At 33.9% G+C, this 19,599-nt stretch overlaps 1 protein-coding gene across 6 annotated transcripts in view; it reads right to left on the bottom strand.

The window, feature by feature from the left end:
* VPS13A (vacuolar protein sorting 13 homolog A) overlaps window positions 1-19,599 on the bottom strand; it is a 112,081-nt gene that overhangs the window by 35,645 nt on the left and 56,837 nt on the right. For 4 of the 6 annotated variants that reach the window (XM_042787877.1, XM_042787881.1, XM_042787879.1 and 1 more), the window contains 14 exons: window positions 18,221-18,453; window positions 15,687-15,779; window positions 14,867-15,223; window positions 14,018-14,119; window positions 12,506-12,664; window positions 12,126-12,387; window positions 11,057-11,217; window positions 9,818-9,921; window positions 8,240-8,537; window positions 6,643-7,038; window positions 5,713-5,817; window positions 5,469-5,615; window positions 1,868-1,906; window positions 688-816 (listed from right to left, as the gene is read on the bottom strand). In XM_042787877.1, coding sequence (XP_042643811.1) covers window positions 688-816; window positions 1,868-1,906; window positions 5,469-5,615; window positions 5,713-5,817; window positions 6,643-7,038; window positions 8,240-8,537; window positions 9,818-9,921; window positions 11,057-11,217; window positions 12,126-12,387; window positions 12,506-12,664; window positions 14,018-14,119; window positions 14,867-15,223; window positions 15,687-15,779; window positions 18,221-18,453 — 2,585 coding nt within the window. The remainder of the gene's footprint in view (window positions 1-687; window positions 817-1,867; window positions 1,907-5,468; window positions 5,616-5,712; window positions 5,818-6,642; window positions 7,039-8,239; window positions 8,538-9,817; window positions 9,922-11,056; window positions 11,218-12,125; window positions 12,388-12,505; window positions 12,665-14,017; window positions 14,120-14,866; window positions 15,224-15,686; window positions 15,780-18,220; window positions 18,454-19,599) is intronic. The other 2 variants (XM_042787878.1, XM_042787882.1) reach the window with 1 other exon arrangement.

Raw genomic sequence — 19,599 nt, 5'->3', positions numbered from 1 at the left:
AGATGTAAAAATTACAAAGTAAATAACAGTGTAATGAATTTATAATAAAGCAAATGTAATTTAAATATTTCAGAAAACTTTTACTCTCATAAGATAAAACCATCAGTCAGATAAACAACCTGTTTTAATATATCTTTAAAATACTTCCCTGGTCTAACTACTAGGCACTGCACTTAGTAATCGAAACTATGAAGGAGTTTTCTACTGTAAACATTTAGGCTGGTATTAGAGGAATCTCCCTTGAACCATTCATATGCATGACTGTTCTCCAAAATATTCTACTATTAAAACACTCATATATTTAAAAACTACAGCTAGAAGAGACTATATGCAACATAGATGTAAATCTAGTGGAATCAAAAATACTTTTCAACATAACTTAATGTTACTTTAGAACTAATGTAAATATTTCTCAGCCCCAGCTAGAGAACACTACCAAAACAATCTCCGTTTCTACTTCTATAAATCTGCTTTGCAGAAAAGCGCTTAAAACAAAACATCTACTTATATATGTGTGTACACACAAAGTAAAGACAGCATGAACATGAGAATAATGCACTCTTATATAAATAATATTTTCCCCAGCTAAGGTTCTGCAATACTTGGTTGTATTGGAAGACAGAAATTTTTGAGAATGGAAACAGTTATTCATGTTGTTTTACCTAATTCCTGAAGGCAACCATTTACCTTGTTATCCAAATGCAGTAGCAGACAGTTTTCTTGCTTATCAAAATTTATCTTCTTTGGGGGGAGATCAGAATTTTCAACTCTAACAAGCAGTTTGTTGGCATCACTTTCAGGCCAAAAAGGAATGCACTAGGAAAAAATAATCAGATATTTGAAAATGAGAACAAACTAGATGTTAAATGGCATTCACTTTAGCCCACAGTTCATCTAGTAAAATTCTACCCAAAGGTGTAGCGAGTTGGATCAGAAACTTTATTAAAAAACCTAAAAGTAATTACTTACCTGAATACAATAAACTGAAAGGAACTCAGAAATAATTAAGACTATAGTGAAGAAACCGAGAAGTGAAGGGGCTAAAAGTGAAAACAGTAACACTTCATATTCACATGGAGAAGCAGATTTAAAATGGATAATGGATAGGAAATCCAGAGCTGAGCACGGCTACAACACTGAAATGGTCAAGCTTGTTTAAAAAAAAAAAAAAAAAAAAAAAAGGAAAAAAAAAAAATCAGTTGACAAAACTGTTCTTACATTAACAGACCTCCTGACAAACAAGTATAAAGTACAAATCAATCTTACAGTGACAATCAATGACAAAAAGGAATATTAGCATAAATACACCCCATAGTAACTTGAGTATGCAAGACATTAGCATACTAGTTGTTCTTTTGAAATAATTTATATATATATATATATAAATACATATACACATACATATATACACACACATATATATGTGGGTATAAAACATATATAAATAAAACATGAAGCATTACACAGCTAAATCGAAGACCCCGTTCTGTTATTCACATCAATTGAAAACACAGCCATTTTGGGTTTAAAAATTCCACAATCTCTCTTCAGTAGTTTACACATCCATGCCAAATGGATTAGACAAAGAGGCAAGGAAGACAAATTTTAATTGTAATTAATGAAAAGTTTCCAACTAATTAAAAGAGTCCTGCCATGGGAATAAGCTATGATTAACTCCCAACCAGCAAGAGCCAAAGTCTGTCTAGATAGACCAGTTTTCCTGTATTTCAAACTGTTCACCTGCAACATCCAAAACTTCAGGAGCATCTTTCTTCAACATTGATTAATAAATAAGATGTTGATATTTAACTGTGTCTGAATCCTAGAATCAAATCTTCAATGGTGAAAGACTAGTTCACCAACTTACCATGCCACTAAGTTCCCTTTCCCATTGTTTCTCACACCACAGGAAGCAGGAAGACAAAGGAAAAAAATATAGTTAAACAGCAAGATTGAAGGTGTTATCTACATCAATGTATCCTACAGACAAAGGAAATTTAAATTGTCTTGTAAATTAGTATAAAACATACGAAGTTAGTCTCAACATGGAAATTAAGAGAGCTCCAGGGAAATTCGAGGAGAATCAGTCAACAGTAAATCAAGGTTTAAAATTAAAACCAACGTAAGTAAAAAGGATTGGCTAAAAAGAAGTTACAGAATCAACCATGAAGAACTGAAAAATAAATTTTTGTAATAGTCTTTAGCCACAGAATGTGTCACAAAATTATGCTGTTTCCAAGTGTTTTGCTGCACACTTGCTAAGTGCTCCACTAGATATCATATTTACACAACAATCTCCAGCCATAATAGGATCTTTATAATTAGCTGTAGCCTCACGTACAGTCTTTGGCAATTTTTTCTTTTTCTCTCTTTCTCTCTTTTTTTCTTTCTCTCTTTCTTTCCTTCTCTCTTTCCTTCTCTCTTTCCTTCTCTCTTTCCTTCTCTTTCCTTCTCTCTTTCCTTCTCTCTTTCCTTCTCTCTTTCCTTCTCTCTTTCCTTCTCTCTTTCCTTCTCTCTTTCCTTCTCTCTTTCCTTCTCTCTTTCCTTCTCTCTTTCCTTCTCTCTTTCCTTCTCTCTTTCCTTCTCTCTTTCCTTCTCTCTCTCTTTCTCTCTCTCTTTCTCTCTCTCTTTCTTTCTTTCTTTCTTTCTTTCTTTCTTTCTTTCTTTCTTTCTTTCTTTCTTTCTTTCTTTCTTTCTTTCTTTCTTTCTTTCTTTCTTTCTTTCTTTCTTTCTTTCTTTCTTTCTTTCTTTCTTTCTTTCTTTCTTTCTTTCTTTCTTTCTTTCTTTCTTTCTTTCTTTCTTTCTTCTCTTTCTTTCTTCTCTTTCTTTCTCTTTCTTTTCTTTCTTTCTTTTCTTTCTTCTTTCTCTCTCTCTTTCCTTCCTTTGTTTCCTTCCCTCCTTCTTTCTTTATTTCTTTTTCTTTTTCTTTCTTTCTCTGAGGATGTATCTTATTCAAGTGTCTTGTGCTATATGTATTTTGAAGGACTGTCCTTGGCAGCACCTTTATACAAATCACCATCCAACAACTTCTATTACAATCTTTGAAGAACAGTGGATTTTTCTATAAATAGTAATTAAAGTTTCAGACAGATCAACTGCTTTCCAGACAAGAGGCATGTCAAGAGGCGATAGGTTCTACACAAGGGTTGCTTTTTTCCCTGAGAAGACGGGCTATCTGCCACCAAGAAATAAGAGTGGATAAAAGAGAAAAGTAGCAAGAAGGACCCTGCTTAACTTAAAATGACAAAAATAGAATGGGGGGAGAGGGGAGCAAGCCAAGATACAAATTAACATTTCAACAAGTTTGTTTTTTTTCAAGATCAACCTAATGTAAAAGACTAAAGTGAGAAGTACTCAAAAAAATCACAGGCATTAATAAAAAAAAAAAAAAAATAGGTTATCTGGATAGGAATGTTCTATATCTCAGGAGCAGGATCGGATGGGAACTTATTCCCCGAAATCAGTCCTGGATGCCCAAAGATAGACCAATAGTGGCTGGACTCTACCTAAATTTAGAAGAAATAAGAAATTCTGGATTGAACAACTAGGTTACAAATGGACATCTTGGCAGACTTAACTACCACAACACAGATTTTTACAGACTTCTTAACAAAAGGGAAAATATCAACACAAGGTGGAAAGGAAAGCAGTTTTGGGAGTGAAGTTTGGAATAATTTAGAACGGGATACAGATTCCTCTGTTGACTTCTACTACTCCGTTTGATAAAACTGCCATACCTAATCTTTCAAAAGATATTAGGAGTGAACTTAAAAACTATGAAGTCCTCCTTTGATATCTGATAACTGAAAGGAGACTAAAATCAATTAATACAATTATAAAACACCTGAGAAACAATGATGCTTGTGGGAAAAGCTAGAAAATTCTGTAAGCATATCAATAAAACAGCCAACACAGAATAACCAGAGATTATATATATAGTGATGCATTTGACTTTGCAAAACTACTACCTCTGAATAGTTTTTACAGAAAATTTCAAAAGTTCCTGTAAAATAATTCAATTTATTCTATGAACAATTCTATATCAAATACCACAGAACAACAAGAAGTAATAAAATCTGACTGTATTTTCTCAGCATAAGACATTAGATATGAAGTGGCCCATGCTGCTACACATGAGCCTTTGTCATTTCAGAGTTTTATCAATGAACTAGATGAGGAATCATGAATGTAAAGAACCCAAAAACTATGTAGAGTTAAACAAAAGTTTGGTTCAGAGGAACATAAGAATATTAGGAAATAGAACAAATATGTAGGCTTATGAGAAACAGCATATTTTTGAGTAAAAGCAAAGAAACATTTTTTAAAATAATGATAAGCATTATGGAAAGTTGAACTGACTTAAACACTCAAAGATCCAGACATCATTGTGTACACTTAAAAATCACAATGGAACAATAACAACAAAAAGCAAGCAAACTAGTATTGATTACATAAATTGAAATAATGATATTTAAATGGTATTTCTCTTCCATAAACATTAAAGGAAAAATGCACACTTGAGCATCTGTTCAAGTTACCAAAAATGTAACAAAGATCTGGCTATGAATCTGATTTAAAATATTATTTTAACCTTGGTATTTTAGTTTGCAAGCATTTTTGGTAACCACTTGAAGTATCTACAATGCCAAAGAAAATTGAGAGGGCCCCCAACCACACTACTTGTTAGGCTAAACTCTGTCTCTGTTTTGGATATGCTCTCTTCAAGACTCACTGGAAGGGAAGGAGGGAGATTTCACTCTTTCTAGAATGCAGTATCGATCACCTTCAGCTTTCATAGACCTCCAACACTACCCCAAACAGGTGCTGCTTTTCCTACGTGACCTGAAGGAAAGTATGGTGGCCTCAAAACACATACAAAACATAATTGTGGGACACTACAGTGCAAACAGCCAACCTGCATAGTCAGTCTGCAACAGTCTTGACCTCTGCAGCGTTGACAAAATCTCAAAAGACATTTCCACACCATTTGGCCTGGGGGCCAGTAATCCCTCTCTAGAAATGATGAATTAAGCACGAAAACACAGTGGTCAGACTAGTCCCAGAAGAACAGTTTGGGGCTATCTGAACTGATCCACACGAGGGATTTCCTTCCTATATGAAAGTGGCATGACATGTACCAGGTCAGCCAATCCACTCTCAGCTACCACTGCAAATACTGAACAGAAGTTTCATACAGTAACAATACAGGTCTTTTTTTCATACTGTTTATGAAGCAGATAACAGAGTAAATATTCCAATTACAATGTAAATCAGCTTTACAGTATGTCCTAAAACAGAGAGAAAAGGTAAGAGAACACAGATAATTTACTGTAAAAGCACGCTATATTCAGACATTGTCACTGAACACTCTACATGGCTCATATTTTCCATCAATGAGTATTCAATCAAATTTTGTTTTTATTTCTCCTTAGAGAAACAACTCAGAATAGCTCCCTTTATAAGTTTACCTGTTGTAAAACAATAGGAATCCACTTTTCCTTGCCCTCTTCAGCTACTTCCAAAGTGTATTTGCTTCTATTTGAGATCATAAAAAATGGAGTGAAAGTCACAATTCTAGTAATATTAAAACTGCTATTGTTTATGGTGACACCAACCTGTGAAAAGAAAGACATTGTCAGAAGTAGGCTGTTATTTTCTTACCTCATTTGTATCTCCTGAAAGTAATGAATTTGAGACATAAGTTTAACTCACTTGATATTCCTTTTTATGACTCTTGCATTTCACAGAACCGTGACTTCCAACGGTGTCCAGTGAAAACTGATCAGACAGTTCACTGTCAGTTACCATAAGTTGCACCTGTGAAGAAGGACCCTCAATTAATATTCAATTTACACACTGACAACATTTAAAATCATATATAAAGTGTGCATATATATATACATAAATATAAGTGCATACTGGAAATACTGGTGTTTCTATTAAAAAATCAAGACATAACAATTGCCAGTATCGTCTCAAAGATGTTTTCTACACGCTTAGTTATTATCTATGTTGAATGAGCATTATAAGTGTAAGATACTCCAGAGGACACAACCACATAAGGATCCTTTCCAAAATTCATCACAATTAAAATCCCAAAGGCAAATCAACAGTATTGTAAACTCTGTCATATCATTCATCCATCAGTAAAAATCAGCATTAAAAACTCATAGCAGACTCAAATGGTAAACTGCATCATAACCTTAGCTTACTACCAACTCAGACCCAATCTACCAACTACCACTGCAAGTATTCATTTTCCAAGTAGCATTCATCTTTCAAGTACCACAGCTTTATATTTCTTACACAATTTCTACGTCTTATTTGGAATATAGGGCCTTTATTGATGCAGTTTAATGGAATAAATGAAATTCTTTTATTTAGGAAACATTTCTCAGTGAATTTTATTCATCTCAAAGACAAGAATCTCTTTCTTAACAATACCTTTAATTATGTAAGTTTCTCATCTCAAGCATATCTGACAACACACTTATTTAAAATATTGCCTCTAGACAGAGATATTGTAGGTTTCATGCCCTTTACAGAGCATAGCGTACTGTAGATAACTTCCAAAGTCTAAAAATGCTTTTGTACAACAACATAGGGGAGAACAGAGCTGTCAGGTTTTATAAAATACAATACCTTGTTATTTTGGAGGAAGTTTTTGGGCTGGAAAGAAAAAAGGAGCGGCTTTTTGTAATCTGGTGGATGCTTGCGGTGAATACCATCAGCTTTGTATTGCAACATTCGACCAGTTTTATTTACCATCCAGTATGGACTGTGAATTGCTATAACCACCTGCCCCGTTGTGTAGGTCACGTGGACAGCAATATCCAGCTCAGTCTTATCCAACTCCGTGATGCAGTAAAACGTTGTGAAGCTGATATCAGGTAGACTGCTTTTTATATGGTACTCACTTTTCCAGTTTTGATCAAGATAGTTAAGCAACTGTAAATCTAGTTTTGTTTGATCCAAGACTGCATTATGAATCTGGGCTGAACATCCTTCTTGTAGAGTGTCATATTTGTTTCCATTTCCCTTTAAAAAAAAAAGAACAGTGTACATTTACATAAGTCACACTCAAAAATCGTATCTGCTTTTATTTTCTAGCTAGCTTTGAAAAATTAAGATACAAGGTATTTAGGCAAAATTTTATAATGCTTTTTATGCTATTTAATTATGTTACATTCTTAAACATCTACCCCAATACAACATTTTACAGGAAAAAAACCCGATGCATAGTCATCAATATTTAACACAAAAAAACCCCAATCTGTCACCAAATTCAAAACACAAACATGCTGAAATGACAGATTTCCTCAAATTGGTATTTCTTTCACTAAATTTAAATTTGTAAGAGACATACAGAAAAGAGCCTGTTACTTTCATACATTTGGTAGAGGCCATGGTCACTAGGCTCTGGTAATTGTGAATTTGTGACATATTTAATGATTAAATTCTACTATTTGAGTCAAAATACTAAATATTAAGACCAACTGAAAAAAAAAGTGTTTCAGTGTCTCCCATCTATATTTCTATTATCCTAAGTCTACATCAGTAAGCAGTGGGACACAATGATAGCAGATCCACAGAATGAAACATTTAGTACTGAGGAACCAATGTTCACACTGTACATATATGTTCTAGGTGTTTTACTTGAGACTGGCTCTCATCTGGCCCTGGAATGAATGCCTATTAACTGTCAAAGTGCACCTAATCATTTAATTTCATCTGACAAGAATATAACATCTGACACTAGGCTGCAATTCAAGCCAAAACCTGGCAAAAATGGAGGCCTGTGAAAATTCCTTAAAAGCATGCTACTGCTAAAAGTCAGTGACAGCACATAAAATAATACAACAGGCTGACCCACATATGTCACCTGCAGCACTCAATTCACAGGAAAAACCACACTGCTTAATTAGGCTCAAGTTGCACATGAGCAACAGAAAGTTACTTTCTCACAAGGCTAAACTTGTACAGTGGAAGTTTTACTTTGCATATGTACCTAAACTATGACTTATTACTAATGATTAATACCACCACTTTTCACATTCTGATACTGTTCCATTTCAATGGGTACAGACTTGCCCTTACAAGATCTGTAAACTTGCTTCACAAATACTCTAACAGAAGCCTTTTCTTTTAATATCCATTTATAAACATACTTCAAGCAGCTGCTCAGCTTTCATATCCTAGGTGGGAAACATTATCAAAAAACTAAACATTAAAGAATTACCTCTACAGAATAAGTTATTTGATAAGGAAGAAGATTGCGAAGAAGAACAGAAGGCCATAAATGAACAACATATGGAAAATCCCATTGATCATCTGCATATAATGAAGATGTCAACGTGTCTTTTACAGGAACAATATTGATGATAAGTGAGTGGTTAGTTGACCTCACAGACTGGCATTTCCTTTGTAATAAACTATCAACATTTTTCATAATTTCATCAAATGTAATTCCTTCACACATATCATATTCTCCATCCACTCCATTTTCACTGGCTAGCGGTTGCAAACTCAGTACGGATCTGTAAATGAAAACATTTTTTAAACAATCAATATGAGATTGAATTTTTCAATTACGAAAAAATACTATGCAACACAAACACTCTAGTATTATTTGGACTTTGGAAGATTTCTGACAGTAATTCACTGCCAGCCTCTCTCTCACTTAAAGGAGGAAGCAAAAGGTGGTCTGGATCCCAAAAAAATCATAAAATTGTACCAGTTGGGATTTTTGTTCCATAACTCCATATACTTCCCTTGCAAAGACGGGAGTGTTGGAGATTCTTATGAAGAAACTATTGAACTTCCTTACAAGTGCTGCTATATTCCTGCTCCAAGCAAAATCTCTGGATAAACAATTCACTCTTATGACAGATGTGCAGAAAGTGCACATTTTTCCAGTCACATAAAGCATCAGGTTTATGGATTATTTACACACATGGTTTTTGTAAGACAACTGCTTTAATCCAATCAGCTGCTTCTTGGCTGAACATTTTTGTTAGCAATCATTTCCTGACTGCTTAGTGGAACTTACCCATATATCTGTGCAATGAATCAGAATGTCACTAAACCTTATTAAATAAAATACAGATAGTTAGAAGTATTAATGAACTTATCTACAGTAAAGTGTTACTTATTTAACAAAAAAGATACAAAGTTGTCAACTTAAAAAAAATAGAGTGTTTGAGGGAAAACAGAAGGAAAAAGTCTCTGTAATAAAAAACAATCAAAGCAAACTTATCTGCCTAAAAGCTGGTGACAGCTAAACTAAATTATACATACAAACTCACTGTAGTTTTAAGTGGGTATTAGCTTGAAGGTGCTAATGGCATAGCTATGCTGGAAGTCAAGTCGTTCTAAGGTTGACAAGCCTTTTTCTACCTCTGTGATAGAGTTTAATTGTATTAGTTTCAATTTTTTACTTCAGAATCACAAAAACGAGAAGAGCCTTAAAAAAAAAAAAAAGTTGTAACACATCACTGGACATTCCTCCACTAAGAAAAAAGGTCTGTACTGTGTGGATAGCAGTCACCATGTTCCAGAAGTACCTTTGCTTGGATTTAAAGTAATTTAGCTAATTTGTTTGGTAAAATGGATTTCAAAAGACTTCCAATATAAGAAATAGTATTCTGTTTAACTCAGATTAGATGCTCTAAGAAGATCCTACCCAAGAACAGTACAGTATTAATTACAGTATTAAGTAGCAAAGGGAAACTTTTTTTTGTTTAGCATAACAGTATGGATACAATGATCAACAACATATAAACATATTCCATGCTAAAAGAAGAATGCAGTAACGTACCTGTAAGAGGACAATGGAATGTTGAATTCATTTTCTGGTGAAGCAGTTCCTAAACATCTTCCTTCCTCAAAAATATTTAATGGGATTGAAAAATGATTCCTTATCTACATGAAATAAAAATCCAGCAACATACATTAGGAAAAAATGGAAAGATAAAGTGTTTTGAGCCTAACAGAGCATAGAATGAGAACTCTAATTTTTCATCTTACCCATTTAGCATTCAAAGTCAGGTATTTCAAGAAAACTGTCCCTAATATCAGCAAACTGCCTTAAATTATTTGGTTGTGCAGTTTAATGCTATATTTAGTTATGAAATTAATACATTAGCTGTAAAATTCTTTTCAAGGAAAAACATAAAGCCCTATAAAACCAAAGACAAGGAAATCTGATAACATTCCAAAGAACTTTCTCCAACAAATAACAGATGCAAGGGTGTGTGGGTCAAAATCTATACAGCAGAAAGCACAAGGGAAGTACAACATCTATTTAAGGTTAAATCACCAACATCCATTATAATCTGGGGGCTATATAGTTCTTCTGTTCTTTGCAAACATTTTTTTTATTATTATTTCAGGTTAATTTAATGGCATTACTAGGTCTGGAAAAAAAAAAAAAAAAGATTTAATTTAGGGAAGAATAAACAGTGAATCTTGTTATTAACCAAGTCATAAACCACTCCGGGCAAAAGCAGCAAGTGAAATGTAACACAGACACTATCACTGGACCATCCCTGCACTTGTAAACTACGTAACGTCTATCAAAAATACTACTAAATCAAAAGATGCTCAAAAGGGCTCGCTCTTCAGCTGACTTGGTACTAAACGTGAAATTCATGTATCAGTGGTACAGGATGAAGTAGAATAAATAATCTGATAGAAGGATAACCTTGTGGAACCAAGGTAAGGTTAAGAGAGGTTTCTTGACACAAAGCAAAAAGTTCAACAAGACTGAAATTAGAGCTAGTAGCAGAAAACATTACTGATGAATTATCCTGATCTCAAATCTGGTCCGTTTTCACCCGCAACCCAACTCCTGCCTTTGTCACTTTGAAAAAGCTTTTTATTCTTGAAAATTTCTTCTAAAATACCTTATAATACACAACAGCAAAGTTACATGAATTGTTCAGATAAGTTTTAAAAATATGTTTTTTAAAATGTGTATTTAAAGAATACAGGAACATTTTCATTCATTAAAAATTTTAAATAATTATTAAATTATAATGTATGGAAATATAATAACCTGAACAGGAGAACGTATAGTTATCATCTTGCTTCCTTCAACAGTATCAATTTGGCAGACAATGAACCTTTCAACACCTGATTCCTCATGTCTCACACTGTAAATACATCGACCCACTTTTGTCAATGGAATCTTTTCCACAGTGGAATGATTATGTGGACCTAGGATTTACAAGATGAGAAATTAAAGATTCAAAAGGAGCATAAAGATACATTTGAAAGACACAAATGTGCATTCAACAGAATCTTCTGTATCTTTCAATCTATTAAAAAATTTAAAGCAGGTAAAAAAGTAGTCACCACTTTTAATATGCCAATCTTGCAGTGATATTAAAGAAACAGCAAAGATTTTTTTGTTCACTACAGGAAAAAGTAAATGAGTCTGTTACTCAAATATTTAGGTGGCTTTTCCCACTGCAAATAAAACTGGTGCCTAACGAGAAAAGTTTACCAAATGTAATTGCTTATGAACAAGGTACAGCTCATACATATTGCAAAAACAATTCAACTAATAAATCATATGGTCAAGACCAGACTGAAAAACCAGTGCTGAAAAACAATAAATCTACATAACTATTTAACACATAAACCATTAAAAATAGCTAAATTTTACTTTTAGCTTTAACTGTGTTTTACTTTACTTTACATTATTTAAAACAATCTTTTCTTAAAAACATCCCCGTTACGAGTAACTTCTTCTATGAACACACATATATACAGGCCTCAAAATTCTACCAAAAAAAATTATTTTGGGCAGCTTAATTCGGCATTAATGTGTGATTACAAACACATATATTTGATTGCAGTAAAATTATGAAATAAAGGCTAGTTACCTAAATAATTTATTATAGTAGAAAAAATATGCTACAAAAATTAATAAGCATGGTACATGTAACTTTTAGATACAAAGACTAAAGTAGGATTTCAAATACTGCCACATATCCAGAATCCAAAGAAACACACCTTCCATGTTATGCAGTCCCCCAATACTTATTTACCTGTGCAAGATGCAGTATTATGCATCATGCAGTATTCACAAAAACAATGTATGTATAAGCTTCGGAACTTACAGATCTGAATGTAAAACCTCTTGCTACTCAGAGTTGTCATTGCTGTGAACTGGTCACTCTCATTTTTAGTTCTGACAAATTCCATATTTAAATTCTCTCCATCTCTTAAATGAAATAATTTTGCTCCAAATTCAACATTAAGGACACTAAAGGAATCACTAGGCGAGACAGTGATGGGAAGTCCTAAAGAATTTATTATTACAAATGGTGCTCGATCTTTTTTGAAGATGTCTGAAGTTTGACTAGCTGCTTCAGCAAATGCCTAGAAAGCAAAGTATAGATATAAAACACAAATATACTGAATAAAATTTCATCAAGACAATCTGTGCAAACGTTCATTTAACAGCTGTGAGACTGCACAGCTAAATAATCTTTCTTACCGTGCCCAAGTTACTCAACATTTGTAGCCCACATTTAGACAGTGTAATGTTCAGCTGGTCTTTTGAGGAAACATGTATTACTGTTTTATATTCTGGAACTTTGTAGTTTTCTTCTTCTGCATCTGATTCAACCAAAGCTTTTTTAGCCTTCTTCTTCATCTGAAAGGAGATTTTTAAAGAATTCTTATCTGACCACTCCTTGTGTAGAAGCAAGTTTCATCTCAAGACTCTTTTTCTCTCCCTTTCCCACTTCTATGTTCTGTCATGGTTTTCATTTTTTTATTCAAGTTCTTATTCTCAAATAAAAACAAAAGCAGGAGAGAATAAAGAAGGCAAGAGGCAAAAGATATATTTCAGAACTCAATGAATTTCCAATAATAGTAGCTAAAAATTTATGATTGTTCAAAAATAAAGAACGTATACTTACATACTAACTACTAACATATCCAGTAAATGTTATGTGAAAACATTCATCTTAACATATCTAATAACACTGTGTAAAAACTATTATACATAATTGACTTCCTACACTTAAAACAGTAACCCCAAATTTATTCATTACGTTTCCAAACCAAATATTTATTTTGTATGTTTTCATTTGTTTGAAGGAAAAGAATAAAAATCACATGTAATACATTTTCTTTGCCATCAACATTTCTGGAAATTCTTTATTTCCAGTGTTACATTTCAAATACGAGCAAGAAGATGGGAGGCTTGACTCAGTATCTTCTACCTTTCTCCTGCATTAGGTGTCGTGTATTTCTGAAAAATTCTTAGGAATATTTTTAATAACAGTTTCTTAATTCCAGTATCTCAGGTGATAATTTTACCCTTCTGAGGTCATTACTGTAGAAAGTTGTTTGATGACAGCTCTAAGAAAAAGGGTGGGTTTTCCATTCTAAGCAACCTCTCAGGCTAAAAAAAACTTGAAAATTTTTGAAAAAAATCAGCAAACAATGCAATAGAACAGTTAAGACAGAAGGAAAGTGGAAAAAAAAAAAATTCTCCCTTCCTTAGTTAAATGCTTATCTACTTTGAGACCAAAATCTAGACTATTTCCTTATGAAAGACAGAACTGAAGTGGTAAGAGCATTATTCCCACAGTGCACTTTGTGCTAGTCAATAACAAGTATCCGTTTTTCCAATACATTTCTGCTATAGACGCTACCATGGAATGAGACAAGTGGTATTCTATCTTTCCAAAGTCACGGAATACATCATTAGCATATGACCTAACCTTAGAGAAACTGATATAAAGCCATTATGAATACCTAGTGCAACTGGAATTAAATCTGCTTGCCACCCGAAAGACATTATTTAACAGATCCGTGAGTCTGGATGGATCTTCACTTGTGAAAAGCTGGTTTCATTCACCAACTGGGAAAAAAAGTCTCAGTAATCAACAGGAAGGAACGAAATTGTTAGATTAGTCTCAGTAATGAAAGGTGCAAAACATTTGTTTCTTCTAAGGTATTGAAATGGAAGATCTAAGTTCAGCTTTGGAAAATATACCTTGATTTCAAGAGTCCATGGTTTGAAAAAATCAGTCTTTTCAACTTCCAGTGGTTCAAGCAAAGGTTCCCACACGCCAAACATCTCGTTAAAATAGTGTACCTATCAAAATGCAGAAGTCAATTAGGAAATTACAGACAACTGCTAAGTCTACAGATTTTAAAGACTTAAAATCCCGATTTACAAGTATATTAATTACTTCAGTAATATAAGATTTATAATCAGATTGCACTTTCAGCTCCCTCTTAAGATGAAGTCAGTGCATTAGAGAAATAAATGAGGAAGCTAAGTCTCTACTGCACAGACCCACTTCCAAATAAGTTGTGTAAGATGTGTCACTTAAAATGTAATTTTGGCTTAAACTGTAGGCACTGGAAGTCTAAAGCCCTATAAATAGGGAAGAATCTACCTACAACAACCACTGAATTTTATGCTGCTAATTTCCAAGTATGAGCCAGTTTGGATGTTCTATGTACAATACTGGTACCACATAATATTTTATGGAAATGACACATGAGTATATTCTACTGTAATCTTAAACAAAAATTGTCAAACAGTTTTAGGTAGTTGCTACTCCAAAATTTAATATTGATGCAACAGGCCTTTGGGAACTTGTTTAGAGTACAAATCTGAGACTTACTGTATAACACCAATTACTGCGATAAATACATTACATCTAATGCATCAGATTCATTTTAACTACATTAACACCTTATTCCCATCCTATTCCCACAATATGTATCTGCAGTACTTTAGTCATCAGATATACAGATTATTTTTCTTTTATTGACTAAATAACATAACAGGTTTAAAATCTTAAGAAAATCTTTCTTACGTAGGATTCCTCACCTCTAGACCAAGACGAGAACGTAGGTTGATTAGAGTACTCCAGTTTTTGACTTCTCCAATAAATGAGGACTTGGCTAAAAGCATTGGTACAGTTCGGTGCCCAACCCCAGCTTCAAGTGTTAGAAAAACAGATTCTATATTCATTTTCAATGACTCTCCTGTGGGAACCAGTTCAGCAGTTGGATTTGTATCTTCATTTTCATTTGACTCTTCAAGAAACCACATTTTTAGGTTTTTTATATCTTTCTTATTCCACAAATCTGGAGGAATTTGACTAATCTCTTCTTCTGTTGTTTCTGTAGTTTGATAGAGGGCTGATGTTATAGTAATTACTGTGTTTATGATTATTGGTGAAACCTGCAAATAAGTAGTTGGAATAATTGGAAATGGGAAGCTAGTACAGGAAACAGTCAGCTACTCTCAGACACAAAACTATAACAAATATGTTATACTAACAACACATATACATTCTCCACAGGACTCTTATATTTAAAAACTCATTCCTTTCCACAAGGTACAGTTCAACCTATTCAGATTTTCAACCTCTGAAGCTCTATCTGAACACTTCAAAACTTATCTCTGCACTTTAAGCCATTCTATAAAACACAGATTCCAAAACCAAAGCAACGTGACATCACTGTTAGTTTTCAATTTTCTTTGTTGTCACATGCTAAACAGGTAGGTGACCTAATGAAGAAACAATTCCTCACTTCAGTCATTCCTGATTTTACTTTTTTAAGGAACATATCCCACAAGCAACTTCAAAGCCTGCTGGGCAGGAAGTAGTAGAGAACTAAAAGCACAATGAAAGTCTACCTACTTTTATTGTTAGAGATTTAATCGTTAGATCAGCTGTCTGTGGATCAGTACCTGACTGTTTCATTTCAAAGAAGAAGTCACAAGGCTGTAATACCTACACAAAAGAGTAAAAACATGTGTTAGAGAAAAAAAATCTTTTAAAAATCATACACTTCTAAATAGTACACATCGAAAATGTGTAAATACTATGCACTGAAAGGAAAAGTTACCACAATTTGACTCCTCAAAATTAAGAGTAACCTGAACACTAATAACATGTTAAAACGTAAAGAAAAAAGTATCAGAGGCATCACCTCAGCCATTCTCAATCATTAAAGATTCAAATGTCAGCTACAGTAAAATGCATTACACTTCAGTAACTCCATTCTTTAGGTAAAGTCTGCAGATGTCTTCAAATACACTGCGTCATCATGCCTGTGACTTTTGAGGAGAACCAGACTTTTCAGTTAAAACACCAGTTTTTCTGCATTAATATATTACTGTTTGAATCACAATCACTCAGTTCCAGCTTTATTTTACAAGCAGACCTTGCATACTCCCATTTGCCAAGGTTTACCAAAACCAAATCTAAGTTACACTACAAACAAAATCAGAGTGCTATGGGATTAATAAAGCACTCTGATGTAGGTAGACTCTACTGATTGACAGGAAAATTTGCTCTCCAGTCCCTACATGAGAAGACAAGTCTTTCAAAAATGGTAATTTCAAACTATATTGATTTTGCTGTCTTTCCTGACATCTCTGTCCATATCTGAATCTGAGGCTAGGGATGTAGAAACACCATGAACCAGTTTTTCCACACTTTTCCCAAGTGAGTTTGATCTAACAGTATTTTTTGTCCACGTTATTATTTTATCCTCTGCAGGTCAAATTGTATTTTTTTTTCCTTCTTCTGTGTTACAGCCAGGAATGAAAAATAACATACTCTTCTTTAGACCAAGGTACATATGACAAATGTACAGAAAGAGCCTTATCAGTTGTGCTACTCCAAATCCAGAGGCTAGTTTCCTGGGTGTCGGGGGAAATCTCTTCATCAGGAAGATGAATTCATCCATCACTAATGTACAAAGTTTAAGCAATATAAAATCTTCACATCAGTATCAGCCTTCAGAAATTTGATAATCTTCATATATCTTCATATCATAGATTTTCTTTCTTGATTAAAGAAGGCCATCTATTTCTCAGATTATTTTCCCAGACTGTAATTGTATTGTTTACAGAAAACCTGACTTCAGAGATTTCCTTATATACATGTTTTCAAAAGGGGCAGTTATGCTGCTATCTGCAGAGAATGTTTTAATTTTTGATCTCTACTATTCTATTGAGAACTTTCTGAATCTTTCAAAAAAGGTACTGCTTTAAGCATCAAAACTAAGGTCCTCTGAAGTTTTTTCCTTCTTTATAGTACAAGCATCCTCCCAGATACAGGTCTTTTTTTCCTGCTTCTACAGTCTGAGATAAGAGATTCTGGCAGAAGATGTTCCTGTGAGAGGAAAAGCTTGGTGCAAAGCCTTCTAAGAGCTTTCTACAAAGCTCATCACATTTGTGCCACATTCGCCAGCTATGGAAACAGAAGTCAAGCAACTTTGCATTGTGTTGTGGTTATTAGTGCAAGTGCATCACTTTCTCAGTTACTGGATCATTCAGAGATTAACGCAGTCAAAGACTTTGTCTGCCCAAGAAGTAAACCGAGGAGTAAACTGAGCTGCTATGAAAGTATCTGATAAAGAGATTAAGTGGAAGTTCCAGTCATTTGTGCTTATAGCTTTATGGAGCTATGTAGCTCCCCGAAGTGAGCAACCATTAACACAGAGCTGAGAAGACTAATTTTTAAAAATTCATCTATGGTCTGAAGACACAGATAACAGTTGGATATACAGTGAAATTAATTTTTTTTTCTGACACAACAATAGCATTACAGAGCTAAGCGAGGTATAGTCTGCTGTAGAAGCGGACAAGCTGTAAGAAGATCCATCAGTCGGTGGATTCCCACCTGGCCAGTAACTAACAAGCTTGATTCTGTTGCCAAAATATAAACAAGCAGTTTTAATATAATGGATCTATGGACCTTAACATAAAGAAATTTATGAACAGCATACCATACATATTCTATTTCATATTACATGCTACCCATTCTGTCTGTGACCCTTTGTTATTCACTTACATAGCTACTTAATGCAAAATTTCAGACTGAAAGTATTCCAAATTTACTACATTGCATTTGAAATAGTGTATATTCATAATATTATATTTATTTGGCTTTGATGGGATATAAGAGATTATTAACATTTTACTTCTCTAGGCTCCTAATTTTAGCTTGTCATACAAAGCAAACCTCAAAGCTACATATCAAGATGATGCTTTTGGCATATCAGACAAAACAGAATAAAATCAATCAAATAAATTAGCCACAAAATTCTACTCATATGTCTGTAATACAGATTCTGATAATGAAAGCTTCAGAAATAACTTGCATGCTGGTGGTGTAAGTTACACAGCACCTTTTAAATATAAACTGGATGTTTGCAAACTCACCGTAGTAATGTTCCCTTTCCTTTGCTCTGGAAGAAATGGGCAAGCTTTCATTTGTATCTCTTTAACAGCAGCTGTCATGCTATACCTTTCAGGGCTATTTTTAATGAAGACCTCACACTGTGTTGTAACCACCAATGCAGGAGCATCACTTCTTGTTAAATCAGCCACAAACACAATCTCTGGATTTTTAACAACAATGTTCATTTCCATTGTAGATACAGGCTGCACAGGTGCTTCAAAAATATAAATCAAATTAGACAAGTTGTTCAAAGATTAAATTAGCATTATTTACATAACTTTTTGAGAAGTTTTAAAGATGTAGTGATAAAATCTAGCAAAGCTGGTGTCAGAAAACCTGTAGATCCTTGCAACTGGCTTATTTCTAGGCTCTTTGCTGGAGATACAAAACCGTTAAAGCTCTAATTACTTTAAGATACAACAAAGGATTCCACAAAGCTTCTTTGTCAAAATGAAAAGGATAACAGCATCACCACTGTTACTACCTCTGACATGAGCAGGTGTATCAGCTTCACTATATATCATCCATCTATGACAGGATCTTATGAAAATGCTGGATATGTTTTCTGCTCTCTGGAGCAGCAAAGTACACATTTCTCCATAGGAAAATACTGCAGCATTTACTAGTGCTTGACGTAACCATTTGCAGTACCAATATACCCTTCTGAAAGACTTCCTAAATTGTTTAGCTTTTGATCACCTACTGAAAAAATCACATCAGGCTTAGCTGAGGTGGACACAACTAAGGTATTTAGGGTAAAAGAAAACAAAAACAAAAAGAAAGGACTTGCTTTGCAGACCTGATGTGAACTACCTGAGGCCTGGAAGCAAAAATAGCCCATTTCCTGTGCTGATGGACTAATTGCTGGTATTACGTATAGGGTTCTGCCCTAGAAAGACCAAATTGGGCCCTTGAACTGAAAACTTGTTTCCTGATGTAGGGAGAAACATACAACAGTGGACAAGTGAAATGACAAAATTTCTAGGCAGCAGTATCAGGCAGGCTGAATTAATATTTAAGGATAATATAATATGCTCCATCATTCTCAGGAGGATGAAAATTATGATGCTGGTAATCATCATTTTAAACTTTGTTGAGATTGCAAAGATAGCCAAACAAACCTATAGAGCATCAGCTGTAATTGTCCTTTCCCATTTTGTTTTATTTTAGACAAACATTTTTAGGTATTACCTTTGTCTGGTAAGACAAAGCTTCTTTTGGAAATGGAGATGAAAGGACATGAACCAATTTCCATGATGCAAAGAAAGAAACATCAATGGTTAAAAGAAGCTGTTCTATACACACAAACACAGGAAATAGCATAAAAGGAGTATTATAATTTTTAAGATAGTATTTTAAC

The sequence above is a fragment of the Tyto alba genome, unplaced genomic scaffold, assembly GCF_018691265.1.
Source record: "Tyto alba isolate M040663 unplaced genomic scaffold, T.alba_DEE_v4.0 Super-Scaffold_13, whole genome shotgun sequence".
Lineage (NCBI taxonomy): Eukaryota > Metazoa > Chordata > Aves > Strigiformes > Tytonidae > Tyto > Tyto alba.
This window is presented reverse-complemented; position numbering and strand designations above follow the sequence as displayed.